We start from the raw sequence: 14,406 nt of genomic DNA, 5'->3' as shown, positions 1-14,406 counted from the left end.
ATGTACCCCTCCTGCTACACGATATACCTCAGATTCTGCAAGTGGCGTCCAGTCCAGAGGTGGTGTAACGAACGCGGGAAATCTTCTGGGCCACGCAGTAGTCGAAAACATGCAGTTCAACACAGATAGGCAAAGGGTTACCTACCGCACGGTCGTTAACAAATTTGGGTGGTTTTATTCGGTTTAATTTTATTCTTGTTTTTTTTTTTTTTTTTTTTGCTCGTTCCCAAATGAAATGGCAAACACCGCGTCGCCGCCGGCCAAGTGTGGTGATCGGCCCGCGCCGTTATCCTTTTTGACTGTGGTATTTACTGTGTGCGCGGCGCTCATCTTATTTGCGGACTCGACCGTCGCTTCCGGTTCGAATGAACCCCATGTCCGACACAAGAGGACCGTATCCGAGTTCGTCGAAGACCTCATGAACGCTGTATATTTTCACCTGGACCCGTTGCCTTTGCCATCCACAGTAATTGCCAGGATATCGCACATGCCGCCAACGAGCAGTCGAGTCAGTTACAAGTAAGCAATAAATCGTACGAATCCAAGTAATCATCATTTCAAAAAGGGATTAAAAAAAAGATCATGCAAATATTAGACTACAATCGCTATAAGAAATAACCCATTTTAAAGGCTGGCGAGTTTAAATAATTAGGTTTTTGATTTTTTACTGTACTACCAAAGTACCAAATAATAAAACGGTTAAAAAATGTTTTCAAAATGGTCATTTTCAATCACCTAATTTTCTAAGTGACGGAAAAAATTACCAAACCCAATAACTTAATACGAGGCGTCACTTTTTCCGCAAGGCATGTTTTGTGTGCAATTATTTATTCGTTTTAGCTTCGACGCGGAGTTGAGAAAGTATTGTTTTTACAATAATAGGTTGTTTTTTTTTGTGCCTGGACCCAAAAAATTTCCAAACCGCTGATCGGATTCCTTTATGTAGTAAATCGTACGATACTTTATTAAGTCAAACGTTTTAAAAGTTTATTCATATTAATATTTCTAGCGCTTATTAGTGATTTTATCATTTTCAGTTATAATAATTCCTGAAAACTGCGACCTTATTGATCGTAGTATTCTCCGTCCCACTATGCACTACTGTGCTGGATTTTTTATATTTATATTAGTAACATCTAATACAGCAAAATGCCCATTTTTTATTTCCTAACTCAGGTCTTAACCAAAGCGACCGCTTCAACTAAGAAAATACATTTCCCAATCTGTCTTTAAATTAAAATATTTTTTACAAATAATAAATTCATTCTCCCTATATAGTGTACAATTGTATGTATGTTTAACACTTTTGGACGTCATTTGATTGTCGATACTCTAAAATATTTACCCGAAAATAGATTGGGTATTTTTTTTTGTGTTATACAACGTTTCAAACCCGAGTTTATAAAACGTAATCTAGTATCTAGTAAGTTTTTTTTTCGATAATAGAAGAATAGTAGATAACTTTTCTGCATTTACTGTTCTAAAGTACCAATTAAACTAGATTCCTGAATTGTAAAATATGCGGTCTAGCGAATTCAAAGATATCCTCATCATAAAAAATAACTCATTAATGTAAAACAAGAACCTTCTCAGCAATGCATCAAAGCTAATAAAATATTATTTAAAATGATTAAATTTTACTGAATGAGCAGTTGTCAGCTGGCAGTGCTAAGATCACATTAGGATAAATTGTTAAAACTGTAAAATATCATCACACCCTTTTATTATTTTCTTAGCGTGCAACCATTGTAGCACAATCCTGGAGATAAGATATGCGAATTCTTATCTTAGAGTATTTTGATGTTAAAAATTGTTGTTAACTACTTTCGATTTGCTTCTTCTAATCTGATTCTGAATGATCCGATTACCGATATTAATTGAAAAACTTTGTGGGTCTGAATTAATAGACTCAATAACTTGTGAAGGTACCACAGGCCACACCACTACCTTTTTTTTGTGTTAACCATATTTAAAATAGTGCCCGAATATTTGAATTGCGTTATTCTTAAATTCATAGGATTGCACCTTTAAAGTTTTTTTTCAAAATTTTTAACACATTATTCACAATTTAAAAAGTTAATAAAATATATATTTTACCATTTAAGTTTAAAAAGTTGCTATCAAAAAAACTAAGTTAAGAGAGGGTAAAAACAAAATAAATTGTGAAAAATTGAGTTCACATTGTATAAAAACAATATGAAAAAACAAATTTTAATTTCTTATTAAACCCTATGAGATATTGAGTGGCTCATGATAAAAAAATCACCCTGTATATATATATATATATATATATATAGAATTATTGATAGGGAAACTGTGTCTGCAACTCTCAAAGTGAGCGATACGCTGTATTCATAATTTTATGAATAAGGTTAAATATATTTTAATTAGGTATGAACACAGTCGTAATAATACATTTTTTTCACGTTTAATGGTATTGAATGTGTTAGATTTTCAATTATTTCTCGTTATTTTCATTTGTTGCAAATTATAACTTTTTTATAGTAACAAATGAAAACCACCTGAAATCGTACTTCAAAATTTATCCTTTTTTTTTACATTTTTGAGTCTATATGCTCTGAACTGCAGTATCAATAAGTCCTAGCATTACTGATTAATATCGTTATTCGTGAAAATAAAAAACTTGTCAATAGTTAAAAAATAATAACAATAATAAAAAATCGTTTAAATCGGTCGAATTTTTAATTAACACCGACAATGGGGAGCTCAACTATACAACGACAATTATTCTGTGACGTGTTGTATACGTTTAAATGTACTTTAAATGAAAATACTTTGATATAATACTATACTGGTTAGTGATTTCAACACTCCGATTCACTACACTTGTTTCAGTTAACACGAATTAAAACTGCGCCCAATATAAAAAAGACCTTCAAAACCATTTACCTAAGTGATTTACAAAATATATCAATTTGAATATTGTCACCTCATGTCACGTACGCCACCATTGTTTTTAATCACAAAGTAAAATAATGTAAGAGAAAACTCCCCCGCATGTTTAGTGATTGAGACGAAATTCGAGAACAATCGTTTGGAAAATTACTATTTTTTCATTACATTTTTACGGCCAATTTAGAAGCATATTAAAATTCTGTATTTTCTTTTTACTATCAAGATAATACGAATTGTTTAATAATGAAAAATGGAATGACGATATAAGTTATAACCGTACTTCTATGAAGAATAAAATTCGTACACCGACAATATGCTGTGTATTGTTCGAGTGAAAACAGTTCAAATTCTTCTTTTATTTGTCTGTATTATTCTGAAAGTTCATACTATCAACAATAAAACGGCTGAACTATTACTTAGCCGCGCAACTTTGAAGTAAATTTAGGCAGCATGTACATGTAGTTAGGGTTTTTTTTAAAAGGCTTACTTAATTATATAAGTTTTTTTTTAATGGATACTCTAATTAAGAAAAACAATTATTTGTGTAGACTTCATTGTTTTGAGCTGTTTTACCTAACTTTAAAATTACTATAGTTGCGTGGATTATGTATATGTTACATTTGTATGGTATTTTATTCTTGTTTCAGTGTTATATTGAAGCAAGTAAATTTGAAGTAATTGTTAACAAACAAATGACTTACATATGAGGTCGTGTATAATGTGTGTAACTATTTATTTAAAACCACTATTGCTTGCAGGTATATCCCGATGAAAAAAATGAAAGTAGCAAAAGTACGCGCCCGTAATTTAGCCGAACCGAAAATGAAGTACAAGTATCCTAAAAAGTATCCCACAAACACAGAAGATTCTGCGGCCGCGTTGACAAAAAACGATTTACCATGGACTCTGCACCCGTTGCCGCCACCTTTGTCCACGTCCAAGTCCAGCGCAATTGAAGCCGACAAAAATGTGCCATGGGCTTTGCATCCGTTACCGCCACCGGTAAAGACTAGGAACCACCACGAATACTACTGGCACGACCACAAAAACCGACCGATAAAGTACAAAAATAAGTTCAAACCGATCAAGCCGTTCCACTTTATGAACTACAACCCGTTCAACTCGAAGCCCATGGACTATAAGCCAACCGTCGACTTCAAACCTGCCGATTTCCAAAAACTTCGAGAATTAGAGTCATCCGATTTCAAAGGCGAAGACTTTAACACTGGCGACTTCAAGTCGGTCGGTTACAAACCTGAGCTGCACAATGACGACGACGACGACGACCGCCCTAGTGACGCTGATCGCGATCACCACGAAGGCGCCTCGTCTGAGGAAAACATGGCTTCGTCCAAGGGACCCGGATTCGTGGCCACGCACATTACCATCGAACCGTCCGTTGAAATCGCATCGTTCTCGGAAATGGAACTGCAGGGTGACGGTACGACTAACGACGCAGTGTCCCATGGCGATCGCCAGAGTAAACACCGATGCCAGTGCATAGTCAACGGACACCGGCACAAACGGCAAGTGGACAGTGCGGCGCCGACGGTCGTTGTCAACAGTACAGCCGTTGGTCGGCCGGGCGACGCCAGAGTGCAGCGGTCGCACGACTCACACCCGTCGGTAGGTCACGCGACCGAAGTGGTCATTCAAAGATCGCATGACATAACCGATAGGGCGGCAAGCAACGGCAACCCCGTTAATTACGTGCAACAGTTACGCGGCGGCCAGAACACGGAGACGATGTCGGCTGACGGTAAACGGTCGTCGCAGGAACAGTCTGCCGACGGTGGCGAAAAGGAAGCCAACAGCGATAAGTTCGCGATGAACTACGGCCGCGAAATCAACAACTGGGACGAATCCCGGTCGTCGGGTCGAGTGACGGCCGACGATGATAAATTTTCGCTGAGGCTCAACGAAGACAACGAGGGCGGTAGCATTTATGGCGGCCAGACTGACGACAGTTACGGCCGGTCCCGGTTGGGTCCTGACGCCGACAAAGAGAGGCGTTTACACTTAACCAAAAGCACGGTGGACAATACGGGTGGCGGTGTGGCGTTCAGTGTTCAAACGCCGTTTTCCGTGGCCAGTTTCTCGTCCAATGTCGGGCGTCCGGGATCGCGAGAACGCCAATCACGGTTTCGGTATACGAACAGTGGTGCGGCGCCGTCTTCGTCCTCGCCGTTTTCATCCGATTACTCGGAGCCGCTCGATTTCGAACAGTTCGGCTTACAGTCTGCCGTGCTGGGAGAAGACAAACTCTCGGAGCCGGGACAACTGTTCGCTCAATTTTCAAAGGGATTCGATGACAGACCTTCGTCCAATACGGGTCGGCTGATCTCCGATGTTTCGCAAGATTTTCGCGATAAGTCCACTGACTCCGGGCGGCTGACGACGCATTTTTCAAGGGGTTTAGAGAGTGACCGTGATCGATCTAAAACGTTTCGGTATGGCGGCCAGACGTCGGACGGGCCAACGGGCCGGTTAATCGGAAGTCGAGACAGGCCTAACGGTTCGTTCTTGGAGTACTTCCAACCAGTAGTCATCGACTTCGAAAAGTCTTCGGACGATGGTAACAAATTCAAATCGTTTGGAGGGAATAACGACGGTAACGGCAAGCTCCGGTACTTTGGTAAATCCGATTCGCCATTCCCAAGGTTTAAGAAACACGACAATCCGGATCCTCTACGTTTACCCGGTCGCTTACACGAATCTAATGAACACCTGTCCAGAAAAATGGTATTCCACCCTTCCACATTTGACACAGACTAACAAATAATCACATTTGTGTGTATTTATACGATATGTGCTAGGTTGTAATATTATTGATATTTAAATTAAAATTACGTATCTAATAGCTTTTCTTAAATTTATATTCATTTGGTAGGTAATGAGCGAAAATTCTCATTCTATATTATAATGACATTTTAAATAAAATGAATTTATTCGAGTAGAAAGTATATGTATATATTTATGATGTACATTGTACTGCGATAATGCAGCATCGCAATCCGCCATTAAATATTTTATTATTACTATTGTTATTATTTTTTATTTACTTTTATGCGTTTTACGAACCAATTTAACACTTTACTTTTATGAAGTAATTAATAATTATTCTATAATGTCAATCGCCTGCTACAAAATAAGAACTTAAATATACTAACACACGTAGTATAGCTGCTAATTAATATTTTATAGGTATATTATAAATATCTATATTAATTTTAACAAAATAACTGTGCTAAAATATTGAAATGACTTAAAACACCTTTATTTTTTTAAAGTATTTAAGCAATATGTTTTAAATAATATTGCAATTACAATTTTATATTTCAGATGTACAGATTATATCTGGATTGAATGTCATACTGCGTAAGGTTTTATTCTGTATAATGAACAAATGTTTTACATTTGTTTATATTGTACGTTAAAATTTCGGATCTTACTTTTGTGCTCATTGTGAATTACTTAAGTAAGAATTTGGTGCTAACTATAGGATGCTACAGTTTCTCATAAAATTATAAAATAGAGCCTAGAGATGTGAAGAGTAGATATAGCCATGTGGACAAATAGACATATAAAGTAAAGTTTATATTACAGAATTGATGTTTTTTAAGCGAAGTAATTCAATTTTTTTTATATTAAACACTTAGCGGAATAAGAATAAGGACAATTATTAAACATTTTTCAAATAATATTTTATTTAAACGGAAGAAGCCGAATTTTTAATAAACAAGAAAAATTCAGATAAATTATATATATAGCCATTTCAAAAAGTATGATACACATATTATAATGCTACAGTTAATCCAGATATGATTTGTATATTTTTATTCTGTCTATTGTAATAATTGTAATCATTAGAGTGCCATACGGATCATACATAAAAATGCCGTATACACTACTTTCACATTTTTAAATTGAACTGTAAAATCATAAAAGTATCAATTATAGTCTTATAAAATATAAATATCAATAGTGATTTGTTGATTTGGTTTATTGTGTTTTTGTAATTAATTTTAATTACTATAAGATAATTAACGCCAATTACCGAACATTAGTCCCTAAAACAGATAAAAGTTTTAATTTTCAATTCATTTTCGTGACTAATACTTAATTTACATAATTTTGTTTTAACACACTACATTAAAAAAAGACAATTACCATCTCATCAAAATGGAAAATAAATAGATCCTCGACAGTAAGATAATGCTACAAAATTAGATTATTACTATAATGACTACTTCGTTGTTTCCTATAGTTTACAGAGTAATTTATAATATTATTGAGCGTTTATGATGATTATGGTTTTTTACATACACATATTATATTGTATACAAAATATAACACATGACACAGTGCATATGTAATGTACCTCTACATTGACACACCTCGCATAATGTGTTCTACCAATAATAATTATCAGTAAGCCTCCAAAGAAGCGATCTATATTTACCTGCAGCTAGTTGATACACTCCTGTTGTTATAATGACCATGAGAGCTAACAATTTAGCGTAGGTGAATATGTCTTGTACTCGTGTTGCCCATTTAACATCCCAACAGTTGACAAACGTCAATATTACTAAAAATAAAAATAAAAACCTGTTTAATGTAGTCATAATATTAATCAGTATTAAATCGTTTTCACTGAAGCCTAATCCCCGACCTCGAAATTTCTTTAGCGAATCTAGTTATTTTTTTTTTTTTAACAACACCGAAGTTGAAAAACAGTCATTTTGTAGTTTCAGCGTGTCATGTACGTTTGAATAAGATTTAACAATTAAATACAAATAAAGTTTTTTTTATTTATTTCCTTTGCTAAATTCAGAATTAATGTGATATTTTTAGTTTTTTTTTATACCATACAAAAGAAAACGATTAAATTCTGATTTTTACTTCGGAAATTGCTTAAAACTGGAGTCTGGAGGTAACTTAAAAAAACAAATTATAATTCAGAAACTGTTGTTCAAATACGTTAGCAACAATACTTGACTATAATAACATTATATGTGGGAACTTCAGATGACTCAAAGTGGGACTTGGCCTCCTTAGTGCCCCCTTAATTGCTCCACTGTATATAATATTTTTTACCTATTCACATAAAATATTTTACGTACTATTTTATGTATACAAACTAATTCCTAATAAGATATTGAACATATTTTTAAATATGGGCGGGTTTAATGTATTAATTGTAAGACTTTATGCCACCACGTAATGACAAGCGATTCTTGACAATTTTATGAGCATACGGCATACCTAATTACTGTCTTAAAAATTAAGTTACTAAATAAAAACAAGTGTTTTGAGATTTGAAGTAACTATGTTTTTTCCAAAGGAGGCTTAAAATCAAAGTGGAATAAAATCGTAAATCTATTGACTGAATACGGTAAAAGAAATAGTCGAAGGCGATATAATTTTATATGGTTCAACTTAGTACGTAGACTTATAATATACAAGGATTGTATAATAATCAGTAATAATTATTGATTCTGATAATGTTACTTATCTTTGTCTTTAACCATTATGACATGTAACGCTAAATTTGATGCACTTTGGTCTCCGTCATATACTGTACTGTTTGTACTATTATATAATGAATAACGATGATAGATATTAAGTGGGCAATCAATGATGTCCATGTATTGTAATCGAAATTTATATCTAATAAATTATTATATATTTAATAACTAATAAGCTTAATAATAATAATTAATAGTTATTAGTTATTAAAAAATAATGTTTATGTTAAATTGCCTTATCTGAAGAAACTGAAGCCACATAGACAGGATATTAAACATGCAATATGCAGGTTTGATAAGAATAAATTAAAACTAATCGTTTAGCAAAATAAAAAAATTAATGAAATATTAGACGATCGATATGTATTTGAACCAAGTAAAAATTAAGGTTTAATGAAGGTTAAAAATAATTAATAGCGTATATTTTTATTTTTTTTATACGTTGCATTTTGCACTTGCTCTTAATTGGAGGTTTAATTAATGTGAAACCAAAAATAAAATATTTGCTCACGAAGCATCTCTGTCCAAGACCTAAACAGAATATATTATGTCCCTTACAGCACAGAAAACATTTTTAATTATAAAATGTTTTATATTATTCAAATATCATTAAGATCCTTGAAAGTAAGTATGAACAAAAATATTTCACGATTTTTATAAATAACACATTTTTATACTTTGTTGACTGGAATAGAACTATATATACTCCATAAAGATCAAATTAAATGCATACTTTTGTTATTTCATGGACAATAATATTAATGTTTGAATGCAAATAATTGCACTGGTTTTAAGTACACGCATTTTAATATTGGATGTTATGACTTTCAAGTAATTAAATTCTACTTAACCGTAATTTATAACAGTTGTAATTAAATTCAAAATGTTTTTAAAAATATCTCGTACACTACTAAAGTATATATTACAGTTATTAAAGTGTGACAGAGTATAATATAAATGATTAATATAACACAACTATTGCCGGGTTAGTACATTGTTATGTAATAATATCGTGCATTTTAAGTTGCGATAACACTTTTGTAACACAACAATACATTGGCTATATATGTATGTTAGTATGTAACGTTTAACGAATTGCGGTTAACAAGGTGTTTCCTTTCAATACATTTGTGAGATCATAAATACTAATTCGCAGAGTCTATTAACGTGCGTTAAGAGGACGTTATGCGAGTCTTACCGTTTGAAATTCAAACTGTTATATTTCAGAACGCAAATACAATAATATTTTACTAAACATAATTTCAAGCAGTGGTACACGCACGAGTACTACGTACAGCGAATATTCGTAGAACGATTAAAAAAAAAAAAACTGTATAATAGATTAATAAACAAAAACTATTAAGTATTATTTCCGCAACAGCCCGAGAAAATCAGTTTTAACTTTCAAATGCGCGTCACATCTAGTGGGATGTAGTGGGTGAATGTTTCATTGATTTTTTCCCAAGCTTCAATAAAACCGCGGTACCACGTGGAATTCTTCTTTAGACAAACCTCCCACGCGGTTCGAATACATCAAATAGGGATGAGACTTTTTTTCTACAACGGAGACTCTTAAAATAATAGATTCATATTTGAACGTGCACAATAAACGAAAAGGTTTAATAAAATAAAAACCTTATCTGGCTTACAATTACCTAGTAGTCGTCATATTTTTATTTTAGCTTTGATGCGATGGTATTGGTTTCGCGCCACGATAACGGGTTTTCCTGTAGAAAAGATTTTTTTTTATTATTAAAATTACATTCATTAACCCCGCGTTAATGTGCCGGGGCTTATAAAACTGCGCGTGTTGTTTCTTACCAACACACTAACGAAGGGTTAACGGTGATATTTATTGTGTAACAAATCTCATGAATAAATATAGTTACGTACAACGGTCGGTTTGAATAGAATCGTTCAGACAAAAACAAAAAAATAATCCACGTGAGCTATTTAACACAAAACGTTAATACGAAAAAAACTAAAAACCCTCCGTGGGTTTGCGCAATTATCAAATGACAATATATTTTTTTGTAGTATTTTATAGTGCGCGATTGTCAAGAGGTTGTGAAATTTGTAGTAATAATTATGTCGGTACGTAGTACAATATTTTGAATCAGGAACAATTTAGGCGCATTAGAATTTCGACCATGGCCATAATATGACAATGAAAATCTTTATATATATATATATTATATTATCCACGGTAGTATTACCGATTTGCTGACCAAGGAAAAATATAACTGCGCGGCCGGTCAACGCACGTGGGTTCTTAATACATTCCACCATGGGATTCGATTTACATACACTACTGAGTGTGTACTATCACGTGTCTTGTATGAACACATTATTTGACAATTTTAGCATGGAACATGCTTTAGCCTTGTCCCCCAGCCCAAAATCGATACTAAACAGCGACACTAAGTTGCGATACTAAAGTAGCGCGTCTACTTTCAACGAATAATAACATATAAGATGCCATCGACATAATAACGAGTCGACGTCGCATGCAAACATAAATCGCAAGGTGTTTATAGATTGAAAATAATCACTATTCAGGAGCCGGCAGGCTAAAGCATGTTTCATGTTTTAGAATTTTAGCCGTTAACTTTTTTACCTATATTTACGCTTATTGATATTTTATTATTACTACTATGTATTATGAGGTACGGAACGCCCACGGTTTCGGGCGGTCAGCCTGCTGGCCGCGGTTATCCCTGTGGTCAGGGGAGAAAGAATTCTACCGAGGGCCTCACACCTGTCGTAAAAGGCATAGCACACGTAGAGCCCTCTGATAAGTAACCTTCTGACAGGTCACTTCTTCTTGAGACACACCTTCCCCGGCCCGCAATTAGCACCCATTTTTAAGTTAGCCAATGGGTACTTATAGGTTTATCAATTACCTAATCGATTTTAAGACTAGATCAATTCGAAGTCATTACTTTCTGAACGAGTTTCCAAAAATAAAAAAATTACTTAGCTACTTAATAATACATAATGCGATAATTTCGTTAATAAATTAGGTAAAAGTAACTGGTATCGCAAAAAAAAAAATTATACCGGTCAACACAAATTTTGAATCAGTGTAAGGAATTGCATTCCTTAAATTAGTAGTTTAAGGAGATGGACCTATGTATTTTTAGTCTAAAACAATGTTAATAATTAAAACCAAAATAATCAAGTAATTCATAAAAAAAAAATAAGTTTTTCGAGAAAAAGTCCGGCGTCTCGTAGAAGATTCCGATTTCAATAACTTTTTGTTTGGTTTTAAAAAAGAACAATTCTTATTTCTGAACGCGATAACAAGAGTGTGATAACGCCAACCTCCTACACAAAGAGCCAAGCTAATGGTTTATTTTAACTTCGTTAAATTAATATAAGTTTTAATAAATTTTATGATAATAATATAGTTAATATAATATAATTTAATTGATAAAGTTACAAATTGAAGTACAATTAATTTTTTTTTTAACTCAGTTAAGAATAAATTTAATAAATTAACAATACAAATTATAATGTTAAAATACAGTCTATTTACCGTGAAATAGTGATGTATTAAAAGATATATTTCATACGTCGCGTCACCACACAAACTAAGTCTAGATAAACGTTAGGACATTTTCCGATATCTCTTGATAATATGCACAATCAGAATATAGTAACCCAGACTCAAACCAAAAATAAAAAGTGAAATAGTTTATATAATAATATTCATTTTTTCGACTGTAGTTAATCTGTCACAATACTTGCGACAACTCAGTACTTTTATAATAATTTTAATTAGTCGGACATACCTATACAACAAGCAGCTAGCAGTTGCGTAGACTCGGTAGGAGGATCGCAGTCTGTGTACATGGGTTTCAAGACGTACAAACTGAAGGTGAGTGCGACAATAGCCTGAGAACATGGTCTGACGATCATGCATTCGACCCATAGTCGCATGAACGCCAAAAACGGGCCGAACGTCTCCATGATGTACGCGTAATCAGCTCCAGACTTGGATATCATGCATCCTAATTCTGCGTAACAGTAAGCACCAACCTGTGAATGGGCACCATAAAAAAAAAGACATGTCGTTAGAAAAACGTGTTTTATTATATCGTGTATTATTCGTGTGTTACACCCTCACCATTGAGAACAAGCCAGATATGACCCACACAACCAAAGATGCGTTCACAGATCCGGTATTGAGCAATACTCCGGATGGCGATATAAATATTCCGGATCCGATAATGCTGCCCACGATAACGGTAACGCCATTCAATAAACTCATTTTGGCTTTAAGTCGAACTCCGTCGTCTTCGTTCGGACCGGCGGCGGCCGCCTCGGCTTTACGTTTGGCGCCCATTTATTTTATTTTGTGTTTACTAAAGCTGTAAGATTGATTTTTTGCATTAATATACTGTACATTACAATGTATTTTGGATATCGAATCACGTGTACAATAGAATTTGTAATTTCGCAAAATGCTCGAGTGAAAACAGCAAATCATATACATTGGTTTTTTACTGAAGCCTAATGTTCCTAAGTACACTATGGTAAAACACCATAATACAAATTTGCTCATTTAACTCGAATAGTTCACTATATACAATTTATTCGTGACCTTTCCGAAATATTCAATTACTAATACACTATATTATAATCTAAATCCTTAGAAAAATGATTGATTAAATTTTGCATAGTCGTATAAATATTTTCGACATTAAAAAAAAAAAGGCGAATTGCAAATATTTTGTTATTCAAATGATAATATCGTCCCATACAAATTCTCGAGGATATCAAAAATAGTTTTAGTTGACCCTTTGTTTGTATAATGAATAATGAACAAAACAATGCATGTAAGTTATAATATTACTTTTAGTATAAGTGATATAACATTTATTGATGTTAAATTATATAATTCTATTATTTAACCATTAACCATATTTTGAATTAGTACACAAATAGTTCAATTCAAAATAAAAAAAAACAAGATAATTTTTTTAACTTGACTTATTAATTTGTAATCCGATCAAACCATAATTATTTACCCTTATAATAATTATATACATATTATAAAATTGAAAAAAGGCATGACACTTTGCGCTTGTTTGTATTACTGAAGTAATGTGTAACGAATATATTACATTATTAAAAAAAAAAAAATATATTTAAATCGGTTTAACCAAATATTAAATTCAAATTAATGCGATACATGTATAAATCGAACGCTAACCGTCAAGATTTAATATATTTTTTTTTTTTAAATCAACAATAACACTTACGAGATCCATTAGTAAGGTTTATAACAATCTAGACACGACAATTTGGACGTCGAGTCGGGGGCTAGGTTGAATTTGCTATAAGTCCTCACGGTTGTTGTTGTGCAAACGATAACTAACTATGGTGATTATTCGAATTATTTTAAATTGTAATTTCTTTTGTTCGTCGTTTTGATGTGATGGTTATAAATCGCGTGCGCTGGTGAATATAGTAGAAAACGTTGATTTTTCGTTTGGGCGCCGTCCAGTCTGCCGCTCAACGGTTCGGTTACTGAGTAACGCGGACCACTCCGGCAGTCCACTTTTCTCGGTTTTCCTCGACGCCACCGCTGCCGCGCCACGACAACGCCTATGTCATGGATTGCCAGGATACTGCCAATTCGCAGGCGCGCGCGCGATCCCTTTGAACGACCCGCAGTCGTCGGCGGTAGCGATAGTGGTGGCGGCGGCGGCGGCGGCGGCTGCGTTTACATTGAATTCGGCGTGGGGCGTCGGCGTTGGGTCGGATGAAACGCATCGGACAGATAACTTTTGTGATCTATGGTGCGTCTGGTGCGTCGCGAGTGCAACATATTATAAACGAGAGAGTGTTGTTATAGAACTGCAGTCTCTCTTTCTGCGTCGAGCAAACCAAACCTAACCTAGTCGCATGCAAATATTGTATTACATCTGTGTAGATATTTAAATTATTGTCTATG

The 14,406-nt window shown here is 34.1% G+C and overlaps 1 protein-coding gene across 1 annotated transcript in view; it reads right to left on the bottom strand.

Moving 5' to 3' along the window:
* The window catches only part of LOC126838371 (Y+L amino acid transporter 2), a 29,314-nt gene extending 15,226 nt beyond the window's left edge, over positions 1 to 14,088 (bottom strand). Inside the window, exons 1-4 of the mRNA XM_050572734.1 lie at positions 13,712 to 14,088; positions 12,574 to 12,817; positions 12,239 to 12,485; positions 7,379 to 7,504 (exon numbers count right to left, since the gene is read on the bottom strand). Coding sequence (XP_050428691.1) covers positions 7,379 to 7,504; positions 12,239 to 12,485; positions 12,574 to 12,792 — 592 coding nt within the window. The 5' untranslated portion in view covers positions 12,793 to 12,817; positions 13,712 to 14,088. The remainder of the gene's footprint in view (positions 1 to 7,378; positions 7,505 to 12,238; positions 12,486 to 12,573; positions 12,818 to 13,711) is intronic.
* Positions 14,089 to 14,406: the final 318 nt, after the last annotated feature.

This window comes from Adelges cooleyi, unplaced genomic scaffold (assembly GCF_023614345.1).
Source record: "Adelges cooleyi isolate 19-005CV unplaced genomic scaffold, UGA_ACOO_1.1 ACOO_flye_CR_arks_rails_tigmint_CR_PRNA_30, whole genome shotgun sequence".
NCBI lineage: Eukaryota > Metazoa > Arthropoda > Insecta > Hemiptera > Adelgidae > Adelges > Adelges cooleyi.
This window is presented reverse-complemented; position numbering and strand designations above follow the sequence as displayed.